Below are 27509 nucleotides of genomic sequence, written 5' to 3'. Positions count from 1 at the left end.
AGTAGTCTGTGGTTGCAATAACAATTTCCAAACTCAATAACAGAACAGTCAGTTTTGAGGCTTTGAAGAAAAATATTTATTACAAGCGTTTTTACATCACAAAGCATTTTTGCTGATTATTTCAGAGCAATGGTAGTGAACAGCTGGGCTGAATATGGAAAATACTGGTGGGTCTGCCAGTCATTTTAGAAATTGTACACCAATAGTGGAATATATGTGGCACTGTTATTGAATAGCATGGCACGTAACTGAAGAAAGTGGCACTGTCTTAGTCGTTTCTCATAACATATTAAGAGTTCTTTTCACTATTAAAACATTTTTTTAATCATAGACTTCAAGCAAAACAACCATTTTAAACATGGATATAAAAATAGCAGTATTAAAATCTTAACTTAGTATGTACATTTTAATTTTGTATTATGTTTTAAATAATTATTTGGTTAGTTTCTATGTTCTACGTTATTAACCTTTGTGCCACTTTAATACAGAAAAGATACTGCTGCAAAAATTAAATGAACATAAAACATTTTAAAAAGTAAAACTGAATAGCAAAAGCTGAAATTAAAGTTTAACTTCTCCACCGCCAGCTGTACATAATCTGAAGCAAAATGTGTTCAACTTTATCAGTCCGTGCATTATCTTAGTGCTGAAAATCAGTAAGACCCAGTACTGAGGCCACCTTTGAACACACGCACACACACACACACACACACAAACAAAAACTATATGTTGCACATCTTTTTTGTGGTCCTAAGAGTTGAAATTAAAGACGTCTTGTTTCAGTCGATATAGGCCTGAAATACGATATGCATTTTGAATTTGGCCATACACTACATGTTAGTGCTGCCATTCTAATCTCAGATTTGATCTGTGTAAACCACCATACATACTGAAAATCTTGACCGCATTGTTTGGCATTGTGCAGATTCTCAAGTAAATACACTCTGGTGTTTTTAAGAAATTATACAGTTTTTGGACCGTTGACTCTTCTGCCGACCAGTCTGTGGGCCATGGCTCTGGGAAGAAAGGGCCGTGACCCTTGTTGGGTAGTCCTCTGCATAGTAGCGCACAGTAGATCGGGGCTGAGGGATTGGCTGACCTAGAAAATAGCCCTCCTCCTCAGAGTCCGATGATGAGGAAGAGCAAGTAGAGCATGAGTCATCCTCATCTCTGTAGAGCCCCATGAAGTGCTCAACCCGTGGGTCATTATGCATCGAGCTCCCAAGCATATAGTCAGATCGAGTTTGGGGATAAGCAACTGGCAACCTTTGTGAAGGATGTTGCAGGAGCATAGCACCATATGGCGGATTTACAAGACCTTGCTGTTGGGGCTCATACGGCCTCTGCGCCTTCTCCAAAGGCACCATGTGAAGGGCATTGTCTGACCGAGTCTTGCGGCTCCTATGGTGCCTGCCTGACCGGTGGTGGTGCTGCCTGTTGCGCCCTATGTGGCTTGTCGGGCGGATTCTTTCTCTGCCCATCTCATCTGGACAGTATGCCCTTCTGTGTGGCTTCTCACTCATGGGGTGCTTTCTGATATTGACCTCATATCCATCATTATATCCATTATCCACAGTGTCTTCTGAGAACTTGACCATCTGAGGGGGCCGGGATTGGGACTTGCTTCTCCTCAGAGCTGGAGCATGAACAAAGGTGGCAGGAAGGTCTTCCGAATGTGGAGACAATGAGTGAATGCCACCTTGTGTGTCTCCCCTCAATGTCAGTGCTATTTCTTCCTCGTCATCTTCATTTCCCTTGTCCAGTTTTAGATTGAGGGAATTGGCACTGTGATGAAGATGAGAGGAATTAAACGTTCCCATGTTGCTCATCTTTTCACAGTTCTCTGCCACCAAGGGATTCTGCATGGGATGAAGGGTATAGACTGAAGGTCTGTCCCTCCCATCTCCATCCACTGATGCACCTAAGGAGGATGAACAAGGAAGGTCAATTTTGAGCTTTTTTTTAATAAAACAAAACAATTAAATTCATATAAACATCTCCTTACCAGTGATATTTGAAAGAGCCAGGGAATCCATGGAGTCTCCAACACTCTTTTCAACATTCCTCAGCTCATCAGCAATACACTCCAAAGAGTCTTCATACCACTGTCTGCTGTCTGCCCAGAAGGCCTGTCTTGCCCCAGACTGGTCCTGATCTTGGTCCAACTCCAATTCTTGGATCTTTCTGGCACTGGCAGGACCTGGGTGGCTCCCATAGGCTGAATCTCCCAGCCCGTCCTGCGATTGGGCCCAATACATTTCAGGCAGGTTCTTCTTGCTCATCAGTCCAGGGCTAAGGCTGTTGGCTCGGGATTGACTGGAAGAATGACTCTGGGTGGGACTGGCAGGAGTGGGAGAAGCAATCCCCATAGATGTAGTATCGGGCTTTAGCCAGGGATCAGACATACTTATTAGCCTGTTTGTGTCACCAGAAAGACTAGGAGATTTTTGGGATGGTTGCTGAAGTTGGTGTACCATCCCACGGTCACCAAACTTGAGTAGAAGCTGAGTCATATAGTCTTCGTGCTGGGCCCACTCTTCTGGATCCTCCTCTCCCCCTGCATCCGGCTCCTCCCGCTCTCGCCAGAACCTCTCCTCATCCAGGCCGAAATGAGCAAGCTTACGCCCTACAATATCAATGTCACCATCGGCGTCTGCTTCACCCTCACCATTTTCAAGCTTGTGCTCAAACGAGGGGACGGTGGCAGGAGGATTGAAAAGCTGTGACTGCCTCCATTGTTCAGCTGGCCTGCTGCTCTTCCCCATACGAACACTGCGCCGGGATTCACGTGAACGAGCAGACTGGAATGCAGAATCAGATGAGTCTGAGGCATGAATGTCTTCCCCCTGGCTGCAGGCCTTTGAGCAATAGATGTGACCTTGCTTGGGCAGGAATGGGCAACCCAGCAAGGATGTCTTACACTGGGCACAACAGAAGCACTGGTCAGTGGCATGCCAGTGTACACCTTCATAGGTCATCTGGGCATGGTCAACACCTATATGATATGATTAAAAAAAATTAAGTACACAAAAGAATACATCAGTGGGACCTTGTTTTTAGTATAGGGGAATGAAGTGAAAATATAACTTACCAATGTTTTCACCACAGGATTCACAGTACTCTGCGTACAATGACTCAAAGCACCCACAGCAGTAGGGCCTTCCATCCTTCATGATGTACCGCTGGCCTCCTAGCATTGTCCCACACTCAAAACAGGCAAAGTGCTTCATGTGCCAATGACGACCCTCTGCTTCAGTGCACTCATCTGCAAAGATGATCTAACGGGAAAAGCATATTCTAATGTTAATTATGAGGAATCCTTTTAAAACATTAACAGTACCCAGTATACCATTACTGCCATTTACCTCATCACAGGAAGAACATCGCGGTTTTAGAAGCTCGGCGTGGTGTCTGCCGCAGAGGATCTTGCCACTATGGTAGAAATAGATCAGATCCACCAAGAGTTCTTGACATGTGGCACACACGAAGCACGCCGGGTGCCAGCAGGGGTTCGGTCCTGCTCTGGATGCAAAAATTGCCATCTCGCCTCCCTTGATGTCTCCACAGCACTGATAAACACAACAGATAACCCATGAGATTCCAAAGGCGGGAGGGAATACTGAGAGTTCATTGAGAACATAGCTCTGCTTAGGTGATAAATACCCTACCTTGAGAATAAATGTGTGGGGGTAAATAAAGAAACAATTGCATAGAGGAATGACATTTTACAGTACGTGTAAGATACAGTTGATACCCACGACCCGTGCAGGGCAAACAAAGAAGAGATAAATGAGATGAGATAGATATTCAAAATATATCATATATCTGCTGACGTTCCATTTGCAGTGATGCTAAGACAAAGAAGGCCAAACAACAGGTTGTCATAGTGCAAATGCCAAAGGAGTGTATTTAAAAACGCATCAATGACTCCTATTTAATGATAATCCTCAATGAAAGGTAATCTTTTCACGGCAACACAGCTTGCTATTAAAAAAAGATTGCACATGTAAATCTTCCCGAGTTACAACACTTTGCAAGTAGGTAAATGTGTTCATTTAAAAAAAGAAAACACGAATCTAGCCCTGCTTTACCAACGGAAGATTAGAGGACAAGCTCAAACTTATTTGGCTTTCTCTGGATTTCAATCAGCGGCTGTTTACTCTGCAATGAAACCCTCAATTATTCATTAGACATAACTGAGGAAGTGGGCAGCGTTTTTGTCCTGTAATCTTAAAACAGAAAGCACTCGACCTTGGTTCTAAGTGGAAGACTCATATGACTCCGCAGAGATGGTCCGAGCATGTCTGAATGTAGAGTCTTTATATAACTAGGCAGAGTTATGAGACACCCATAGGCAGCATGGGATTGCGTGCCCAGCTGTTAACCATTATTATACAAGGGTGAACAGAAAGGGGCCTTGGATATGGGGGTGTTGCCTGTTGCTGAAAGTCAGGCACCAGGAAACTAGAGCCTGACAAAGTGTGTGTCCAATTGTCTTCATGATATATTTTTGAATCGCATGTGCAGTAGAAGCATGGCTGTCTGAGTTAGAGGGTGATAACAGCTTGCAGAGGCTGAGTGAATACACATGCATTTCCGATGTGCCTAACCACATGCGCGTGGTCGCTGGTCATCATGTTAGTCCGTTCAGTGTCTGTGACCTTGCATCCCCATGTTAGCAACTGTTTTCAGATGGTGACAGACTTCATCTGCCTGTCTGGGGGAATACACATGGCCGCATTTCATCTGTTCTTCTTGGATACCCGACAGAGGATGTGGCTCACTTGCTTGAATTTGGCGGAAGCCACACAATACTAATATTTACATCTGCTGCACTGAAGGGAAGTTTTTCAGAAACATGATCAAGGATGGTTTGACTGGCACTAAATGTTATGCATCGCTAAATGAGCGGTATAAAATAAGAGATTGGGCTTTAGGATTGTTGCCATTTTTGTTGTTTGCTCCTTGTGACTTCAGCCGGAAAATGGAACCAAGGTGGCTCTTTTCCCAAAAGTCCAACTTTCCAAAAAATATTTACAAATAATCATGAAAAAAAAAAAATTGGCCTGTCCACATAAAGGCAAAAAAAAAAAAAAAAAAAAAAAGCCATCTCCACATCGCCATAAAGTCTTACAACCAGCTGCATATACTGTAAACAAACAGTAAATTTGGAATTATATACCACATAGTGTGACTGCTTTGGAAAAAACTGGATTTGAAGACTATAGTAAGAATGACTTATTAATCTTTGGATTCTTGTTGCAGTCTGTCACGCTGGGATATAGTGGGGCAGGAGGAAATTGGCTGATTTCCTCATGAAAAACTAGCTTGTCTACTTGGTTTAAACACGATCCTCCCAATTTCCTTGTTTCCTCTCTCGCCCTACCTAACAAGGAAGTTTATGTCGATGATTAAAGCCGCTACACTAGCCAATCAGGTTGTTCTTTGGGTTGCCAGGCATTTGGATTGGATAGAGGATGTTAGTAGCACATGATATAAATAACTTAAGACCCACCAGTTGGTTTCCCTGTAAATTATTACCACGTGGCTATGTGAGTGTTAAGTGATGCTAGGTCTTTTAGTGCACTTACAGCATGTGGGTATATGTGTGGTTATGAGTTTTCATGTGTAGCACCTACATTTTCACAGCGGGTGTGTTGCAGAGCTCGGGGTAGAACTTTGGGTGTTCCTCTCCCCAGGGCCTCTCTCTTCCTCTGAGTGCTAAACATGTGGAGCTCCCTCTTTTCTTCCTCTGTTAGAGAGTGGCAGTAACGCACCTGTTGATAAAAGAAAAAAAAAAAAAAAAAGAGAGAGAGAGAAACAAAAAGATCAATTTAGATGAGGAAGATGAGAAACGGCATCTTGAGACCTCCAGCAATTACTGCGGATGTTTTGGCTTTCATCTTTTCATGCAACTTTGGGGGAAATTATCACAGCGAGTCCATATGTGGCTGGAAAAGGGTTTAATTAATGTCAATCCTCCTCAAGGTTGCGTTGAAAGGATGACATGAGCAATACACAAACCCTTCCTCCGTGTTTAGAGCGGGTGATGAAGGTTCAGATAAAAAGGACCAGGGCTGTCCTAACAACCAGCTCGGTTGTTCTCTAAACAACAGTAAACGATGTGTGAGCTCATACGCGCACACACACACACACAGATGCACACGCTCACTGCCTTCCATGCGCACAAAGCGCTTATCCCTTCTAACCACAGTTACGCAAGGAATCCTCGGGCAGTTTGCTTCCACAACCACCAGGTCTGCCAACAAACATCATCAAACCGCTCAGTCAAACATTGTTTGTGTGTACCTATTGTGTGCATAGAGACCACCTATGTCAGTGGACCCCTTCCCTCCCCCATGCTGGTGATAACACTCGACCATATCGCCTAATGTAAACTCTATTAACACAGATGTGAAAGGGGTGCTGGTTTACACACCATAAAGCCATGTAGAAGAGGCTGGCTTGTGCTTTACTGTCACATTAGGGCTTTTTTGGTTTTGTTTTTTTTGTTTTTTTTAAACCAGGGTTGAGGGAATGTAGCCCTTGTTTCAGCTTTATTATAAAAAGAACAGCAAGATTGTGTGAGATTTACTCAACTGCTGGATTTGGTTTATGAAAACACCTGAAAATAGAAAAAAATGCTGCAAACAGAAGTGTTTTTGGGGAGACAATAATGTGATTAAACTGCTGCAGAAGTGAGAAGCTAACAGTAAACGGCTAATAGCATACATGTGTCTATAGTATTAGATAAATCCTCTGCTTCTTTTAAGCTTGTTTCAGAGTAATCCTTGAGATGTTTTGGTTTCTGTCACTTCCGCAACTGTTCCGTCACCTTATCGTCTCTCCAAAGACACTTCCCTCATGGCTTTTTTTCAACTTCTGTTGCATGTTTTTTTCCATTCCCTTTATGTTTTATTAAACTTTTTTTCCAACAGCTGTTGTATTTTGTGGACTTTTGCACCATTTGTGTATTTGCTGGTGTTTTCCTAAGTTGCACTCCTGACCTCTCAGGATCACCTTTAGAATTGTGTGTAAAAAAACAAAACAAAAAAACAAAAAATCAGCTGTAACACATTCAAAAACCTTCTTAGACTGAACTAAGTTATAACAAAATGCCAGAAAAAGCCAACTTTTTTAAAGCAATAGTCACACATGAATGTTAGTTTCATCGTATCTTGGCTGAGCTCCGTATTTCCTCTTCAGTTCTCATATGTTCTGTCTCTTTTCTATAAAGATCTCTACCTCGTTGTCATGCGGCGGCAGCTGGTATAGGAGCTGTCTGATTCTGTGTTTCTCTCCTGGGCTGTTGACGTATGGCACCTTGTCTTCTGGCAGGCAGGCGAAATACATCTGGACCTGGAGATGGAGACATGTTAAATGGAGTTTTTCCTCTTTCTTCTATTCAGGTGAAGGATATCAGTGGAGAATGACTGCACACACAGCAACGCTCCTTTTTTTTGTGACACTCCCAGCCAAACATGTCAACCCCTCTGCAGTCACAGGCGCCCGACTGTTAAATCTCTCCACATAAAAGGGAGACGGCAAAGGGACTGTAAATGTTAATGTTTGCCTTGGTTAATTTCCCCTGACAGGAGCAATGGAAACACGAACAAACTTTTGTTTGTTGGTGAGCAGTGCCATGAAGAAAATATAGGAAAATATGCGAGACCACAGCAATTTCTAACTGAAATGCGATGAATGCGTTCACCGTATTTACACTACTAGATGCAAAAAATTTTTTTAAAAATCCACAGCTAGATGTTGAGTTGAGCATGCAGCACTACTAATCTGTTATTAGGGCATAGGGAATGCACTGTGCACATAACCTTGTTTGAACTAAACTAAAAGCCTGCTATCAACTTGCAGGTTTTCACAAAAAAAAATTTAAAAATCCTTTGTCAGCTAAAATTTGGACGTTTGTACCCATTCAAAAGACAACACTGGGAGACATAGCAGTGAGAAAAAAAAGCAAGTGTGTGTTTTTCATAATGGTCAAATTAAGTAATTTGGGAATTAAGGTCCTACCTGTTCAGGCCTGAGTCCTGGTGGCACCCACGCATACTCTTCCAACGCACATCCGGAGTCATCATCTGAGGTGGAGCTCCTCTGGAAGCCCACGGATATCTTCCCCATCTTCCCCCCAGTGCGAGTTTCCATCTCGGGGCCTCGGGGTAAAGGACGCTCCCCTCTCTCACCGCGCTCCAGGTTCATCACACACGGGTGCTGCAAGCAAACAAAGAAGGATTAGGAGTCATAAAGAACAGACCCAGCCTTTCATTCATATATGCTTTTTAGCCCTCCTCTGTTTGCTTCATATACTTTCTCTAATTACACACAAAGTTCTGGCTTTTACCTTCTTGGCACCAGTTGGCTGGGATACTGCTGATCTGGGATTTTTTTTTGCACTTACTGTAAAGTCCTCCAAATTTCTTAAAAGCCTCAAATCCGCCAATTAGTTTTAATCTCTGTTTCTTCTCCTTTCTCAACAAGATAATTGCTCTTATCCCAGCGCTGTTTTTAGAGTTTAACATAATGGCTAGAAAAATACGAGAAGAGCAAAGAGCAAACAGAGAAGAAAGGACAAGTTCTCCGTGGCATCTCACAGAATCCTTCCACGATTCAAACCTCTTGAGTCATGCTCAAAAATAGCTAATATGTTATTTTCCATCCATTAGTGTACTTTATCAGGCTTCCTTTGTTTATTCCATTACAGGACCATGCTGGAAGAGTGAAAATTGTCCATCTTCAAAGGATACTCGAGACAAACTCTGATGAAAGATTTATAATGGAAAAATCATACCAGGCTCCCCCCCCCCCTATGGTAAGCATGCAGGACACAGTTTGCAATAAGCAGTTTTAAAAAGTCATTTCTTTTTAAGTGGAGATTAGGGATGGGTGCCATGTCCGGTGCCATGATAGCACCGGTTCTGACATAAACGGTAGTAACCAGACCGAAAAGCAGCGCACATTTCGGTGCTTTATTTCGGTGCTTTTTTTTCCTGAGCTGTGATACACTTTAGATTCTAGCCAATCATTTTACGTTTCCGAGGATAGTAGGCGGGGCCAGGTACGTACGTTCTTTTAGAGCAGAGCTACAGATTAAAAATGACCAAGGCAAAGCGGTCAAAAGTCTGGCTGTACTTCACAGCAAAATATGCAAACTCAGCAGCCTGCAACAAGTGCTTTAAGCTGATACTGTGATACTGTCAAAGGAGGTAACACCTCGAATCCGATGAAACACCTGGCGACGCATAGCGGTTTTTTTAAAAGCCGAGAAATGCGCCATATTTGATAGCTTGCTGCGAGACCTCACACCAAGCGCATCTACTGCGGGTGTGGTGCCTGTTATCAGACCCGGAGTTAGCAACATCCCCAAAAACCCGAAGAGCAGAGTCCTGGCCCCTAGCCCTGCCAGTGTAGCAGAAATGATGAGGATGATGATGGCAGCAGCAGCCGTTCTTCTCTGCGTGAGTAGCTTAATGTTGTTCGTGTGTAATTTACGTTGAATAGGCTAACCACGTTATTACATTAATGCATGTAAGGTGAACTAGCAAACATCATCATAGCTACATGCGGCTGTCTTCTTGTTTGATGGCAGATACTCCCTTCACCCTGGCCAAAAAGGCTAAAATGACCAAAGAAAAAGTGGAAAACAGCTAAACATGAGAGGTTTAGGACAAAGTTTGTGTTTTTTCCATTGTTTAAGCACTGCTTCCAGCCAAGAGTGATACCATATATGGCCCATAGCTGCAGAAAAGGCTAACATTGTTATCTTTTTACAAAAAACAGCTGAACATGAGAGGTTTTTGGACCAATTTTGTGTTCTCCATTCTTTAAGCACCGGTTTGAGCACCGTTTGAGCACCGGCACCGTTTCAAAAGTACCGATTTGGCACCGGTATCAGATAAAACCTAAACGATACCCATCCCTAGTGGAGATGTATACACCATGATACATTTACTTGACTTGTGCCCATTGCAACATCAACAAAAGGTAGATGCCAGAGAGAGATGGAAAGAAAGCACTTTATAAACTATGTCATTCTTATGACATAGTTTATAAATGAAGTGGTTGTGATACGATCACCTGTAAGTTCACAAATCAAGCACTGAAGCGGATCGGATGTCAAGTTAGGCGAAGAACAGATACAGAGATTACAGAACTTGATTAACTGGGTTGACGTGTGTTGTGCATAATAAACCATTTCAGGATCACTTTACTGTCAGTAAAAAGAGGCTTGGTTTAATCCAAGCTAGTAATACTCTGACATAACAAGACGCAGCTGAAATTTCCATCTGTTAGCCACGAGGCATCTGTTGGTCTTATCCTCGATGCTAGCGAGGCTTGAAGCCTATCAAGCAGCTGTAAGGATGCCCACGTGCGGTGATCACTGCATGGAGTTTATAGTGATGTTCAAAATAATTCAAAAATAACAATGAATGATTTAGTGGTGTGGAGAACTGCATGCGCCCACTCGACTGCGGTGTGACTCCGCTGTCAGCCGCCTTTCAAGCAGCTTTTGTTGTTTCTCTGTACAAGCTGATAACAGTCGTACATGACTGGAGGTCAATCCATCTTGTTGTGTGTCTCCCACCTTTATTGACCTGATAGCAACTTTGGTCTCGAAGGTGTCGAAAACAGTTTTTCTGGCCCTGCCCTCTTTGACATGCAAATCCAGACCAGAATAGGGCTTGTTTGGGGTAAAGCAGTCAGAAATCTTACACCGGCCCACCTCGCTGGATTGATCGTTCACAAAAGAGCAGCACCATTGGGGACATTATAGTCTCAATAGCTGCCATTGACCAAAATATTGAGTGTTAACTATGCCTGTAGAACTTGCAAACTTACTCAGACAAAGATTTGTGTATTGTGATACCCAGTCACTTGTGGACTGGGCAAAAATGATTAGAGTGGGAGGTAGTGGTTAAGGACTGTTAGGAACTGTTGAACTGTGTCAAAGAAACAAGCAAAGACAGAAAAAAAAAAAACGCAACCACAAGAATGAGTTTCCCCTTCAAAAGGTTAACTATCAGCCGCAACTGAACTCACAATGCAAAGTGGAAAGCCTGGGGAGTGAGGTGAGCAGGCTGGCAGGGTTTCCTCCACCACAATCCAACCCCCCTAAGAAGACAGGTATTAACATACCCATAATTAGCATACAGTTGAATAAAGCCTAGGGCTTCAAAACTTGAAATTTACAGATTACAAATGGTGTTTAAGGTCTAAACCACAGCTCTTATCTCAGGACAAAGGGTTTTTTGAGTGTCGCTTTGTTCCTCAGTGACTAATCTATCAGGTTTTATGGTAGAATAGATAATGTTATCAGTCAGAAGCTTTTCTTTACTTGTTCTGCTTTATCTCGTCTAACCTAGTTAAGACCAGTAAGTAGATGTAGATGAGTAATTCTTATTATAAAGATTATTTAATGCCACTAAATTAGCAATAATATAGTTGTTTCTGAATTGGTTTGAAGGCCTGAGGGCTAAAACTTAAAACCTTAAATATCACTGTCTGTGTAGGGTTTTTTTTTTTAATACACCTTTGTATGAAGCAGCAGGTACCCATTATTTTTATAATAGGATTAGCACTGTCGGACATCCCTATCATGTAAGTAAAATAAAGCAGGAAATGCCTTTTTTTTTTTAAAGACACTAAAACCAGAAAACGGGTGAAACACTGAGGTGCTCGTATTACAGTCAGTTAGACATTAGCTGATCAGTTTGAGGGTGGCTTGCTTATGGTTTAGCAGCTCTAACACTTTCCGTCTGCCCCGCGGCTCTCCTGCTTCTCATCCCACTAACAGGAGAAAAAGGTGACTGCGGATTCCTGAGCCAACATACACAGCAACTCACATTTCACCATGTCACCTCTTGGCAATAACACAATGACTGCCTTTGTGGAAAACAAAAACAAAAAAAAAATGTCCACCTATTCGCCTGAATCCAGCAGCAGGGTCACAACGAAGATGTCACAGGAGGAGGTTAAACAGGCTAAAAAAAAAAAAAAAAAGAAGACGTTTAAAGAATCACATCATTGGGGATGTGTAAACAGGGGCCAGATGTAGCCAGCTAACTTAACCATGTGTGACTCTCCCACTTATCTGACCGTTTTCTGGGGGTACTCCGTCATCGAGTGAGTTAAATGTTCTTTTCAAATGAAGTAAAAGGAAGAGTTCCCAACAACAGTTAAAGCTTAGTTACCTGCAGTTCATATAATGGTCTATAAGTATTAGAATAAAAAAAGGAAAATCTAATTGTTTTCCTAAATCGAATCTTACAGCACTCAGAAAAAAACCTTCTTTTTTGTTTATTTAGAGTGCTGTAAGATTCGATTTAGGAAAACAATTAGATTGTGGAGTTCAAAGGCTGAGGTCACTGCTCTTTGACTGCTAAAGAGTGTTATTTTAAAGCCAAATGGGTGTCAGGGGGTGCAGAGGAGATTAACACAGTCGGGAGTAAGACCACCTGCACAGCCTCTCAAAAAACTGTACACACCGCCTCAAGATGCTAAAATAAGATGTTTTTAAAATACAAAGCATACATACACACACAGGTTCCTCCTAAGTGTGCGTAATGGCTGGACCTGTGGAAGAATTTTCCACCAGCAGAGGTTCAAATGTGTTTGCAAGTTTCAGTAAGTTTCGCCTACTCATCCACTTTTCTCTTACCTCCAGGAACAGCATCTCCTTTTCCACCCTTTGCATAAAGCCCTCATTCACTTCCACAATCCCCTGGTCGCGCAGCTCTGGCTACATGTCTGCTGCATCAAGCCCAGTGGATCCACATTCTAATCAGATCCAGATCCCACTCAGTCAGGAAGTGTCCCACGCCAAAGTCTCAACCTTTGAAAGTCAACATCAGCTATGATGAGAGCCTAAGAGGAGGATAGCTCTCACTCTGGAGCAGGATAACAACTCAGTTAGGAATCCAAATTTTTTAAGGTCCAGTGAGCGATGAGTGAGGCCAGGGAGGGCGACGTCTCTATCTGTAGTGTCTCTGATCCCACTGTGAGAGTGTGCTCTTGGGGCAGCCAAGCCTTGTCAGCCCCTCCCTCAGTCCCCCTGCCTGCCACTACACTTCAATCACTCACACAACACACACACACACACACAACCTTCAGAGTCAACACCCCCTTCCCCTGACACCAAGCTCTCCACCCTGCACCCCCCTCCCCTAGACTAGCTGAAGGATTCCTGAGAGCCAGATGACATGTTCACTCTCCTCTCTCACACTTTCTTTGTCTCTATCAGTCTGTCCTGTCTTTCCAAAACATCTTGTACTGCAAGCCACACAACTGTTCATGTCGACCCTGCCACTTTCAACTTTCAGAGTAACTTCAACTTTAAAAGCGATTTCTATTTTTTTAAAAATATATAGCGTTTTGAAATACTCACATATGTTTATGATGAACTCCCTTCCTCTTCACTTTCCAGTTAGGGATTAAAATTCTATTTATAATGCGAGTGGCTGCTCTCTTTCACCGTGGTTCCTGGGGTCATCCACTTTGATGAATCTCATGCCATTTGCTCTAATAATGTTGCATTAATTTGTCCTCATCTGCTGATTAGATCATGTGGTGGGTAATTGGTTCTAGGTCCAGCTGCTCCACTATCTCATCTAAAAAAAAACAACTTATGCTCAAAAAGGAGGAAATTAAGAGTACTTTAAAGGTTTGATTGTAAATGCTACTTGATGAAAATGAGGCATCACTGATAAAAGAAATCTGAGATAAATTATGGTACATTTAAACAGCTAATTTAAACTCATGATGACATATTTTGGCCACTAGGGGCAGCAATGACAAACTGTAAATCCAACTAATGTACAATACTAATCCTGGAGAACTATTAAATAGGGTAGAACAAGACTTCAAAGACTATATAGTTTATAATAGGTGAGTAAGTATCTTGGTTAGACGTCTAGTATCCAACATCATTCATTTTACCATCATCCATCCATCATTTATTTAATCACATTACTAAGGTTATCTGTAAAAGTGTGCCATCTGTTGTAAATGTCCAGTCAACATATCATGAAATTATGGGGATGGTTGTAAGTCACTTTTGTAGCCTTTTATTCATTAATATTAATGGAGAGCACCCTGAATTGATTTTAGCACATTTATAGCCATTGCAACACACTAGCTCCTTTCTTTTTTCAGCCATTCTGTTGACTGTTGTGCTGCCGTGCTCAAGATCATTGCCTTGCTACATGAGCCAACTTGGGCCGAGCTTTAACTGTTTGACAGAGATTTAACTCTAGAACACTTTGATATACAGAGTTCATGGTCCAATCGCTGCAAAACAAGCCCAAATCATCACCCCTCCACCACCCTGCCTCAAAACTGGTATGAAGTTTTTAAGCTGATATGATGTGAATGGGTTTCTCCAAACATGGTGCTGTGCATTAAAGTCAAGCATCTCTTTGGTCTTGTCTGTTTAAAGGACATCGTTCTAGAAGTCTCCTGGCTTTTTCAGATGCAGCTTTCCCAAACCAAGCCATGCTGCCATGGTCTTTTTAGAATAAAGCGTCATTCTCCTGACAGCCCTTTCAAGCAATCCATACCTCTTCTGTGTTCTTCTAATTGTACTGACTTGAACTTTAACAACTGAGGCCTGTGGAGCCTGAGATGGAATCGTGGGTTTTTTTTTTAATCAGTTTCTCTGGCCACTACATGGTCTGAACTTGAGGTGAGCTTGCTGGGATGTCCACTCCTGGGAAGACTGTGGCACACCTGAATATTCAAGACCAACAAACTGACAAAACCTTTGCTCGAAATCCTTCCATCTACAGAAGCTCCTAAAAACCAAAATAATAAAGTTAAAAAGATGCTTTAAAAGGTTTTTAAACCTGACTTGACTTCCTGAGTTCCTCGCTATAAATGATCCACTTTCACATACAAGGATTCATGTGACCCACTGTTTATATAAAAATATTGATAATAGCAACTTTGGGTCTTTGTTTGCCAACATATCGACACCTGACACACTCTGTGTTTGGAGGTGTTCAGTCATTTAAAAGCAGCTTGTCCATTAGACAGCTCCTTGGGTCTTGTTTGTGTTTCACCAGTTAAATGTTGACCTTACTTCCCCTCAAGTCTCAACTCATCCATCTCAGGAAATTCTCACGCAGAGGATCTGTCGGGTTCAGCCCATCTCGGACATTACCAAGAAAAAGGGGTCCCCTCCATCCTCATCTCTCACTCCACAATGATGTTATTGTCAAATGATACTTCACTTTAAGAAACTCCCAACAATCTGGCAGAACCAGGTGTAAAGAGCTCAGATCTACAATGACACCCGAAGGTGACGCTTGCATTAGTAGACATCAAATGTGAAAAGTTACACTTATTCTTCCATGGTGGAAAAAAATAACGCATGAAGCCAACGAAGAAGAATAATCTGTATGCAAACAGAATTCGCTGAGATGAGCCTAGGGAAGTTTGATGTGATTATTTGGACAAGCTCGCCATCATCCGTCATTGTGAAAGGCTGAAAAGCAGCAATGGCTTCATTTAAAGAGTCAAAAATGAATAATGAGTTTACTCGATTGTCCAGCAGACAAAGATGCCTTTCTCCTCTGGCGACCCCGAAAAAGTTGCTTGTGGAGAGGGCAAAAGAGCTGTTTGTCACATGTCGGATTACCTGTTACAAATGAGAAATGACTCAGTTAGCTAATTAGCTTAGGAAAGTGCGATAGAGAATAGGGATCTCTGTGTGCTTAGAGATGGGACTGTCTATGTGCGTTGCCAGCACGGCCTTCTTTCCTGGCATACCAACAGATATTTGAAATTGAGAGAAGAGACAGCGGAGCCTGGCAGTCCAGTTAGAGGGTAAACCTTTCAGAAAAGCTCTTGAGTTTTCCAGGAGTCTTGGCACTGCACTGCAAAAGCCACTTTGTGTTTAACCCTCAGAGAGATGTGCATTAAGTTTCCTAAGATATTTATCTGGATATGCATTTCAAAAGCTTGGCAAATCTTATTCCAGGTAGACAGGTAGAGAAGGGAACCTATTTTTGTGATAGACAGCAACTTAATTCAGATAATGAAACCAGCCAATGAGCGGGTGAGGAATGCTCCTGGCTGAATGGAGGACAGATGAGTGGCTTTATACCAGACAATAGGCAAATATCTGCCTTTCAGACGGGGCCTGGGCTTGTGGCCAGAGACCTATGGTTCTTAAGAAAACATAAAAGGACAGTTGACCTTACTGTCTCCTCTGCCTCTTCCTAGAGAGAAACGAGGGTCTGACAGAGCAGAAAGACTCCTTTTTAATTCAGATTTATTAATCTTACAGGTGTTGGTTTGCTTATCTGTTGTAAATTTAAAGAAACACGATGATAGAGACATTAAAAGTTGCTTTATTCTTCTTGGCCTTTTAATCTTAACAGCAAACCTCATACAAACCTGAACTTTATCTCATTAAGATTATCCTGTAGTTTTATTGCTTGACAACATCTTTTTAATGGGTGTAAGTCATTCTGAGGCAAATATTTCATGTTTTAGGTCTCTGCAAAGCGATTAGACATGTGCAGAATAGATGATGTTTAGGCTTCATTCACATGTCTTAGGCTAATGACTAGCATCTTGCTAATGGAGAGTTTATGCAGCGACATTTGACCCCAGGGTTTAGTGCATGAGCACAGATGCATGAAAATCACACACAGCTGGGATTTTGTTAAAAACAGACCCTTTTTAATGTTGTAAAATGCAAGTACTCAGTGTTATTCTGCATTCAGTTGCTTTTTCAAAAACAGCTAAAAACAGAACTTAATCCCATCTTGTTCAACAACAGGTAAAAACTACTGATTTTAAATGAGAAGTGACTGGAGCACGGGTTCTTGATTCCTTTTTACACAGCCTTGGCTGATATCCAGTAACATTACTGGCTCAAAATATCTGTCTAAATTCAGTAAAGTCCAAAGCAATTTGGACAGAAACCTTTTGATCAGGTCTCAAAGGACTTTGTGAGCAGAGTTTTATTTCCTTGGCATAAGCTTCGGACTGTGGTTCAGACAAGATCTCCTGGCCTTTTCTAAACTTGAAATCCAAGAGTCTAGACTACACATAAGCTGCACACAAATGCACACACACAGCACACTTACTTATGCTTTCTGGCTGCACTTTTTTTTTTAAATTTCTCTATCTTTTGGAACACAGCTTGACTGGCAATTCAGACTTTTCCTGACCTTTCTTGTAGAGGGAAGGTTTACAAAGCAAATGATGCTCCATTCCAGCAGTGATCTTCTCCATTCTCATTTATAACAGTCATTCACACCTGCAGTCTGTCAGCTTTGTTTCAACCCCAAGGGGCAACACTTTACCTGATCCCTTAGAATGCTAATACAAGGAGGAAATCGCCCCCTGGTTGCTCAAAACCGAAATCAACAAGGACAGTGGCATGTCTCAACATGCTGCAGGACAGGTTGTCATAAAAGCTCAAGCAGATCATTCCTGATGTTAAAGTAGCGTAAAGTGTAAATACATGATGAAATACACCAGATTGTGCAAACAGTTCTCCAGGATTAAAGAAAACATATGCTTTTAAGCAAGAACTAGTATGTCTTCCAAAGGTTATGGTCTTCAGTGGTAACTTTCAGTGCTAATCTATGTCCGTTGCATTAGCTACTCCCTATTCTGATAAGGAGACGGCTCAGACAGTTTGCTTTTAAATAAGTGGTTTGCACTATGTCAAACTGATGCCTTAAGCAAGGCTAGTGTCTGCTAACCGATTACCTAAAGATCCTGACACAACAAGGAATACTGCAGACCTAGAAACTGACAGCCACAGACAGAAAGAGGTACTTTCGGCTGCTTCCTCATTACCAAGGATTGCCACAGTGGATTGATCTGAATGTTTGATTTGGCACACATTTTTATGCTGTGTGCCCCCCATTTACCCAGGTTTGGGATCAGCACTATAGATCCCACCAGCTAGTGTATAGGAGTACACTAGCTGGTGGGATCCATGAGGCTAGGTTTGTGACAAATGCACCTAGTTATGAAAATCAAAACTTTCTTTAGTTTCTTAGAAACATCTTGTCTTATATTACTGGGAATATAACTCAGTTATCAACATCAACACCCATGGGACAAACCTCTCTTACTTAAATCTGACTTGAAAAATACAGTTTTCACAAGTGTTTAGCTTCAGCCACATGTACCCTTACTCACACTGAGACCTGCATCAATTCACATCCATTACATTTTACTGATTTCTACATTCAGCCCTATTCATGCTGACAGACGCCTCACAGCAGCCTTTCACACCAGGAAATGGGATCTTTAGCCCTCGCTAACAAGGCCCACCAGCCCGACTCGCTGCTGCAAATCAGGTCTGTGGAAGTGTGGAGAAGCTTGGAGGTTTTTGCCACATCAGTGTTAATATTCCTTGACACTCCCCGGTTGAGTGTAATTTAAGTTTAAAGTCATAAAACCCTCTGTTGAGATTTGTTAACCACTCCAGGGTGTTACCTACACACCTCTGGGGCAACAGAGGGGGTAATAAAAGTGCTATAAAATGTAAGGGTTTGTCAGATGTCATTGGAGCTTTGGTAGGCATTGGGTTTGGAAGCTACACTTTTCTTGTCTTAGTCTTACTTTTACCAACTATAATTCAAAATTGGAAATTCTTCAAGTTCTTCAAGATGTTCTGATTTGGAGTATGGGAGTGTTGCTTGATATGTGACTCAAGCACATGTAGTTACCGACAGATTAAACTACTGTAAACTACAACACTGAAAGTTTGACACCGGCTTAAGAAAAGCAGTATACAATGTACACAGTGCTTTTCCTGTAGTTTTTACAGTTGCATTCATCACGTTTCAGATACATTTTAGCTGCCAAATCTAATGAAAATGTCTCAATTTTAGTCCCATTAGGCCGCACAGGTGGGCTTTAGCTGTATAATAACAACCTTTTAAATGTGATGAGTCTGTTTTAAATAAGAGTACTTTTACACTCCATTGCAATGACGAACTAGAACATCAGTGAGAAACACAATGGAAAAATGGGAATACATCTGGAAGCCAAACATGTTGTCATCCTAGTGCTGCATGTGTGCGTGCACGCTGAAGAGAAGAGAGAGAAAAGAGTCTTGTGCCTCCCGTCCAGCTCTAATTTGATATTGTTAAGTGATGTATTCCTTCTTTAATAAAAGCCAGGCTAGAAGATATTTTAACCGAGGCTTTGAGAGGAGTGTGTGTGGGTTGGAATTATTTTTTTAAAAAAAAGAAAAAAGAGGCAGATATGCAGATATTTATAACTATAACAGAACAGAGGTGAGTGAGTGACTGCTGGTGAAGATGAAAAATGTCAAGAACCACGTTATCTCGTACTTGTTAACAGGAGAAATGGGCTGCTGATTTGCTTCACTTGAATGGCTAAAAAAGCCGGGCCTTTCTGATTAGACTTCTACAAAATATTGTTAGAGGGAGATAAAAGCTGCTCTTTTGAGGGAAAAAGTCACAAAGAAACTGCTTTTAGCCCAGATACTGTACTTAAGGATGACAAACTACCACAGAAAAAGGACCCAACATATCTTGCTCTTGGAAACACAGAAATGAGAGTCCAACCATCCAGCTGCGTTGGCTCGAAGTAGGCTCTTTTATTATTTTTGCTGATCTCCTCTACGTTGACTTAAGTCAGCATTGTTATTGCTGTTACAAAAAGTCCCTCTCTCTTGCTGCAAGTATCCATTTGACTGATTTACAGTGTGTCACATGTTTCAGCCAAAGGAAACAGATAAATCAGGGCTTTTAATGAGCTATGCCACTCAAAGTGAGATGCAAGTATTTCCTAATGAAAATAAAATTAAAAATAACAGGGAGGGAGATGTAAATGTAAAAACAGTCACATCTGATGACACATCCTGCAAGACAACCTACGGAGTTGCATCACATTTACTATGGGAAAGCTGTTGGCGTGTGCATGCGTGTGTGTCTGTGTGTGTGTTTGTGCACAAGTCCCCCATCAAGTCAGTATAAGAGATAGATGTGGCCCAGGGTTTGGGGTTGTGTACACAGAGGCTTAATGACAGGACCCTGAAGGGATGGCACATCAGTCAAGCAGAACAGACCAACACACACACACACAAACGCACACACATAAACCGGCTGTGTGTTATAATGCCGGCACCCTCGCTTTCCCATAATTTAGCGGTGGAAACACAAGAGCTGGGAAAGACGGGTCTGACCAAGTTTGCAGCCCCGGGCACTTTGTCACACTCGGCCTGCAGTCTGGCCTGCACGGGCTGGCACAGTTCTCAAAGCTGCTTGTAGTTGGGAGAAGGGTGTGTATGTGAAACCATACAGCAGAGCTTTTAGTTTCACTGCGCATTCCAAAGCCCCGTTTGTGCAGATTTCTACTAGAGATTTTGAAAGGAGACTGATAAAAGAACAGCTGAGCGACGGCAACTTGACCCGGCACGGCAACGCAAACATTCTGACGGCAAGTTTGGGTTGCAGGGGGGTGACAGATATCGAGGCTGTGTGCTATATGAAAGTGGCTTTGAGCTGTGTGTTTCAATAAAGTCGCTATCAGTGGCATGACTGGTCATTTTGTAAGGTTGTTTCTCTCTCCTTCTACTACCCAGCAACTGCAGTTGAATTTGGACAGGCAGACCATGTTGGCATTCCACACTGACCCTCGAGTAGCGGGCCTGAGGTTCATGGGTAAACAGACGCACTGTTTGGTGGGCTTTGGAGCCTGTCTCACCCTCTCCCTGTCTGCTTCTCTCTTTAAACCCCCCCGCCCCTCGTCTTTCTTCTCAGCCGGGCATATCCTCAGTTGGCCTCTCTGTTAATTCAGACCTACCTGACAGTTCTGACTAAAACCTTCTGGGTTTACTATCAGTCCCGCTCAGCAATGGGCTTTGCTCTCTAAACACACAACGAAAACTAATCTGCAACAGATGGGAGACGAACTGGGAAGGAAGTAGCATAAAAGGATATAGAGCATATTTGTACCCCTCTGAACCAAACGATAGGGTTTCAGCGAACTTCCAGGCAAAGCCCGAGGAGGGTTGTAATGATGTGCACAGCGGCGGCTCCCAGGGGCTTAACAGCACGTATTACTTGGGGATATGAGGTGTCCATCCACAACCAGATGTCTGAAAGGCCCCGAGGGTGGAAAGGGTGGTGGGGGGGGGGGGGGGTAGTCCTGGGGGTTTCCTCTACAACACTCCAAAAGATGCATGTAAAGTCTCAAATAATTAAAAACAAATGCAAAACACACAAATGCAACGATACATAGCTGTATGCACACACAAACAGGGCCCCACATGTTGTTTTCCACGGTTGGTTGATTTGAGATAATGAACCCCTCTTTTTCTCCCCCCTCAGTTTACTGTCTGGTTTTGGAGGTCATTCGTGTAAACACAAGAGACATTTATTTACCACCTCATTAATGCAAGTGGTAATTTAACCCCATTTTCACAGGCAGAAAAAAAAAGGAACAGATGGATCTTACAACACAGAAATGCAGACAGATCACTGTTTGGATTTGTTTTGTGAAGAGCACTTGGAAAACCCCCAAAGCTTTCATCAGCTAACCTCTCTGGATGAAAATCTGGTACATTCTCCGTGTCTTGGAGGAGAAATTGTCCCGACAGAAGGATACACCACAGCTTGATTGCTTGCCACAGAACACAAAGGCAGCTAGGGGCTTATTATGTAAGATGGGAAAGTCATTTAAGATGAAGCTGCGTTCCTATGCAACTTTGAATGGTAATGAATGTACATTGGCCTCTTTTTCTCCCCACTTGAGAGCAGCAGAGAGAGGATGCAACACCTCCAGGTCTCCAAAACAAAATCGGAAGGGCTATAATGTTAAACTCCAAATCAGGAGGCCACTAATGATGCCTATGTCCATCTCCATATACAGCTTGCTGTGAACAGAAGTGAAGTGATTGTCAAAAACATTAATTAGAGATGTTTTGAACATTTAATACTGAAAGTTGTGACTCTACAAGTCCTCAAGCAAAAGCAGCATCCACAGCTTTTTGGTAAATTTGGTGATAGTCCTGTAATTTTCCCCACCCTCATTTATATCGCATTTATCACAACAGGCCATTTCCTGAGTCTGGGTGGCATCAGATTGGATGGAGCCATTTCCCCTCTGAATGAATTAGAGGGCTGCTGGTCCTCTGGGATCATGTCAGGCAACATGGAGATGCAGCGACAGATAGGGTATGTCCCCACAGACTTCTGCAGAGACAGGCGACCACCCAATGTAATGATAACTAAATGTTTCATCATATAAATCACAAGAAATTTGCCAGCTCGTGTTTTTCGCAACGCATTAAACCATCTCGTTTGGTACATCTGCTCCTGTTTTGTGAAGCTGGCTGACAGTGATTAGTTCGTGGGCCTGGAAGAGTCACAAGAAGATCGTGTGCAACGTGAAAGAGAGGTGAAATGCTAAAGAGAGCGACGCAAGGGAAGAGAGAAAGATGAAAATTCTCTGAAGGCAGGGGAAAGGAGCAGGCTGTCCCTGATTAGGTCTGAGTTGAGACATTCAACTCGGTCCACGCTTCGGGAACACAATGTCAAACACATGAGACCAATTTGGGGAAAGAGGGGCTGAAGCTGAGCCATGTTTGCTGATGCACGCTCTGAAACAGCAAGCCCAGATTCACAAATAAGAAGATTTCCTGAACTCTGACCTGAAACCATGTAACTGTTATGTTTCTGACATAGCTCTCTCCTTTAAATAACACTCTTTTCTGGCAAATGTTCCTAAATAACGGCTTTGTGTATCCAACACCCAAAACAGAGAGCGGGAGTTGCCAGTTTGGCTTGGATGCACAGCGTGTTAACTCTGTTTCTAAAAAACTAACTTTAATATTATCCATAGGATGATCTCAGTCTCTTTTTTTCTTTTTTTTTGTTACTGAGGCAAAAACATGAAGCCACAAAACATCAAACTGTGAAACACGATCACCAAAATTGGAAGAGGTTTTCCCATCATAACAGCAATGCTACGTGATTGATGTCGCCCTCAACAACCAACAAGAGCCCAGAATCTAAGGAAGAGACCTTTTTATGTTTTTCCCAATCAAAAACAAAACTGAAAGCTATCATTTGTGTTCTGCCTCAGGGTGGTCATTTCAATGGGGAATAATTACGTGGTTTTTGCAGCGAAATCTCGTCTTCCTATACGAGACTCTCCTTCTATCTATACTGTTTACCTCTCACTTGGGCTTTAAAGCCTTTCAATTATTATCATCTAATAATCATCACCTTTAATGTCTCGCTAACTGCCGAGGCTGGCGACTGGCAGTGTCTGGGCAGGTGTGTGTGTGTGTGGCTTTAATCATCATCAAATAGAGCTGTGTGTATAGGTAATTAACTTGGTGCCAAATTGACTCTCACTCACAGGCACGAGTCGGGAACTCTAAACACACCTCAGCTTTGCGTCACTTAGCAAGCGCTGCGGGCAACTTCATTTCAGCTCCGCTGCATGTTTTGACACAGAGTTGAGCTCAGTTCCCTCTCCGAGTCCATTACTCAGCGTCTGATATTCCTCTAAACCCCAAATTACTTTTCCTCTCCACAAGCTGACCATAATACAAGGTTTGTGGAGCCAATGCGGCCTGCAGGGTTTGGTCTGAAACCACTTAACGAGCACAAAGATCACGATTAGTGTTTGTAGATCGAGGATTGCTGTCTCAGCCCCCACATGAACATGAATGACCTGACCGATGCCGGTGCCTGACAGGCATTTCAATCACATGTACTTAAAAAACAAAAAACAAAACAAATAATGGTTAATTTAACAATCTGCTAGTCTCTGGATTAACCTTGAGTATCCAAAACGTCAGGAAAATGCACAGAAAGTCTTATTTCTGTTGCTCTCATAGCTTTGAAACATTCAAGAAAACGTCTGTTCTTCATTGTTCCCTGTGCTGTTGCTCCAGCTCAGTAATTGGACCTTCACTGTTTGGCCCTCTGCACACAACTACAGGGGATAGCTGCTTGGCAAGCATATGTGTGTATACACGTGTGTGTGTTTGTGTGTCTGTGTGTGTCTGTTTTCTGAGGTTTGGAATGATTTACACAACCCCACACTCGATTAATTCCAGTATGACAGAACAAACTTGCCTGTGTGTACGCATGTTGGTCTTAGGCTGAGAGAGGTGCACAGACTGAACAGTGTTGCCTTACTAATAGGTCGCTCAATTTTTTTTTCTGTCTCTCACACTCTTATGAACACACAAATACAAACACACACGCCGTTCACATTTGTGCTTATGTTTCTTATTAGGTTCCATTTATTTAATCTTATGCCAATCTTTCCTCCAAGTTAAACACTGGGACACAAGAAGGGTGTAAAGTCTGCGCAACCCCCTCGAAGATGTTAGCCCAGTAGCAAACCATCCTAGTATAAACTATTATGTTTAGAAAAGTATGGATTTCAAATGGGATGCCCTTCTCTAAAAGTTACCTAATGACCATGAAAGAGGTTTTCTTGCAACTTTTTGGACTGAATCTTTTAAGTTCCAAAAAAAAGTGTGAAAAACAGCACATCCTGAGCTCTTTATGCAGCTTTACTGCTGTGATCAGTTGAGGTGTTTAAGCCAGTGGCTCTAAATCCAGAACACCCTTGTCGCTGAGTAGGAAAGGTTTTCCAGGACAGTGTCCAACAATATCAAAACAATCTCCAGGCTGGATTTCCTCTCTGGCACTCAAACCCCACTGAAGAATGAGAATCTGGGTTGCATGTGAGAAGAAAATGAAGAAGTGTAGGACGAAGTTTTCTGTTTCTAATCAAGAGACACCGCTCTGAAAAATGAATCTGTCAAGCTAGAGGCTGTCCACAAACAACAAGCTGCCGAGGCTTTCGTGAAAGCGGAACAAACAAGAAGTCGAGGATTCATTCATAATCTAAGCCGCCTCTCCTGCCAAAGCGAGACATGGATTTTTACTCCATGGAGTCATTCTTGTCTTTGAATAAAGCCTAAAAGGTCATCTCCTTTGCATCTGCTTCATAACCTGCCATCTGATTCACATCCTCCTCAGCTAGAAGGCTTCCTTACTCCCCTCATTGTGATATGTTAAAACAAAATGAACCTTTTAGCCCCATTTTTGTTTTGGCAAAAGAATTCCATTAAACCTCCCCATTAAAGGCACAAACTCCTCTAAATGCTGATTTTTTCCTTTCCCCCCCTTGCTCTTTGTTTATCCTCATTGCATAAAAAAACAGAAAAAAAACCCCAACAGCTCTCTGCATCACTAAAAATGATCATCTCTTACTACCTGAGCTACCTGAACTGATAAAGTGAACATCAGATGATAACAGCTGATGTCAGTGCCAGCCCACATCAGCTGATAGCTCAGCTGAAACATATCCAAATGGAAAGTAGGGCACGCTAATGAAGCTGCTTTAATCTACCTGCATACAGCTGTTGCTGCTTCTGCAAGCCGCTTTACAACCCACCTTTTGCGACTTAGCCACATGTTGTCACTGATACTTGAGCTTTTTTTCTTCAGTGAGTGTCTTGCTGCTGCTCTTAAGGACAGAAGATACCACCAATAAAATTACTGCAGCTGGTAATTGTCTTCTGAGGTCTGACATTAGTTTAAATTGTAAAAACACAACTTGTAAAAATGAGGAATAATCTTTTAATGGTTTCTCATGTTTCATACTATGTCTTTGCTGGGCGACAGCCAAAAGTGCAAGTCATGGTTGCAGCAAACTTGTAAAAGATCAAATTAAATGTTGGTACATTTTACAACCATTAAACACAAGTCATGCTCCCTACCTCCAGCTGCATATTCAGAAGATTAGTGAAAAGAGGATTTCAAAAGCTATTCTTTTGAACAAACGCAAGACAAACCACAGTGTTCAGCATCTATATGAAGGAATCAGTGTCATGTCCCGCAGCCCGCTGAAGTCAAGCCAAAACATACCGATCATTTCAGCTACTGCCTGACTCGACTCTCCCATGTGGTCCAAATGGCTGACCAATTAACAGCAGCTTAACTCCTGAGTCCAAACAGCTATCTCTCTTTCTCACACACACACACACACACACACACACACACACACACACACACACACACACACACACACACACACACACACACACACACACACACACACACACACACACACACACACACACACACACAAGCAGAAAAGCGGATGCACACAAGCATACAAAGTAATGGACATGCTGATCCACAAGCACTTAGACCCAGTACCACACACAGACAAGGACACACACACACAGATACGTACTCATTAACAAAGGCTTAGCATAGCAGCGCGTATACCCCCAGCAAAGTGGCGCACAGTGCGCCTGACTGGCCTCCCACAGAGGGGGAATACACCTCAGTCACCTGATCCTCGGTTGCTCTGATCCTGGATCAACTAACTTTGGGGGCAGTTAACAAGAAGGCTTTATGGGTCGGAGAGCATTTCTGGTAGTAATTCAGACTCTTAAATATCCCATTTAAGAGTCTGAATTTAGACTACAGTGTAGATATGCCATTACTCTACTTTACAAGATTTCTCATATGCAAAAACCAGAATTAAACCCACAAGTCTACTGCTCTCACTGCAGCATCTTAGCAATCTCTCTCACCACTAGGTGCCACCACTGGCTTTATTACCTTAACACGTCACTGTAGGACTTACAGTCGCGGTTTTAACTATATTTTATGCACTCTGAGTTAAAAGTCTTAAGCCAAGGGAGAGTAAACATGTTCATCTTGTAACAAATTGACTCCATTGAAAGGGCTGATTAAAGTCTGATGTGGGGCTGAGTATGAAAGAAATGCCTGACTTTGTCAATTGTTTAGCGCGGTTGGAGTGATGTGGCTTCACTCTGTCGTGTGTGTGGATTTTGGGCTGCGGTGTGTCACAACAGATGTACTTCAGAGGAGATTTGGGAACTTGCAAAGAGAGGGAAAAGGAGCAGTCAGATCGAGAGAGAAAGCGATGGAGCCCACCTGAGTGACAAGAGGCAGCCATACATCTGGAAACCAAAATGAAAACCAGCGCGTCTTTACGCATGCACATTTTCCAAGTTAAAATCCCCCACCCTGGTTCACAGATTCCCCCCCAATTTTTTTTCTCTTTTGGGGAAAAAATGCCACAGTGCTTCAACGAAGTCGTTTCTTTTTGTTCTCGCCTGTTTGGCCATGAAGTAAACTGAGAGACAGGTAATCTCACTTGGTTCTTGTTGACGCAGAAACCATGACTTCACAGTACTATCGAGAACGCGCATATCACAGTTTACAGAACAAAATGAATTACCGGGTCAAACACTCACCTTTAAAGGAGCAACAACTCGATGCGGGGCAGCCTGAATATTCCTTTTATCAAAATATAATCACGACTGTGGAGGCATTCGTGCTGGCCGCACAAACGCACAACTCCGTCCCGTTCCGCGTCCCGGATCAGCTCAGTGATGATGTTTTCAGTGCATGATCATGAGTACAGAGAGAGATAATCAGAAGCAGTCTCACCAGGACTGAGCGCTGCGCAGCTCTGGCATCAAGTTA

At 42.5% G+C, this 27509-nt stretch overlaps 1 protein-coding gene across 5 annotated transcripts; it reads right to left on the bottom strand.

Annotated features, from left to right (window-relative positions):
- Nucleotides 1–52: 52 nt before the first annotated feature.
- Nucleotides 53–27509, bottom strand: prickle1b (prickle homolog 1b). Of its 5 annotated transcripts, XM_076875630.1 has the most exons (10): nt 27278–27509; nt 13397–13619; nt 11932–11993; nt 8029–8226; nt 7246–7359; nt 5640–5777; nt 3366–3569; nt 3092–3278; nt 2006–2995; nt 53–1921 (listed from the first exon to the last, which is right to left on the bottom strand). In XM_076875630.1, the coding sequence occupies exons 4-10, from the start codon at nt 8212–8214 to the stop codon at nt 954–956; spliced, it is 2787 nt and encodes a 928-aa protein (XP_076731745.1). In that variant the 5' UTR covers nt 8215–8226; nt 11932–11993; nt 13397–13619; nt 27278–27509; the 3' UTR covers nt 53–953. The 5 variants fall into 5 exon arrangements, with proteins under 5 accessions (XP_076731745.1, XP_004560943.1, XP_004560942.1 ...); XM_004560886.3 differs by lacking the exon at nt 11932–11993; XM_004560885.3 differs by lacking the exons at nt 11932–11993; nt 13397–13619.

Source organism: Maylandia zebra, linkage group LG17 (genome assembly GCF_041146795.1).
Source record: "Maylandia zebra isolate NMK-2024a linkage group LG17, Mzebra_GT3a, whole genome shotgun sequence".
NCBI lineage: Eukaryota > Metazoa > Chordata > Actinopteri > Cichliformes > Cichlidae > Maylandia > Maylandia zebra.
This window is presented reverse-complemented; position numbering and strand designations above follow the sequence as displayed.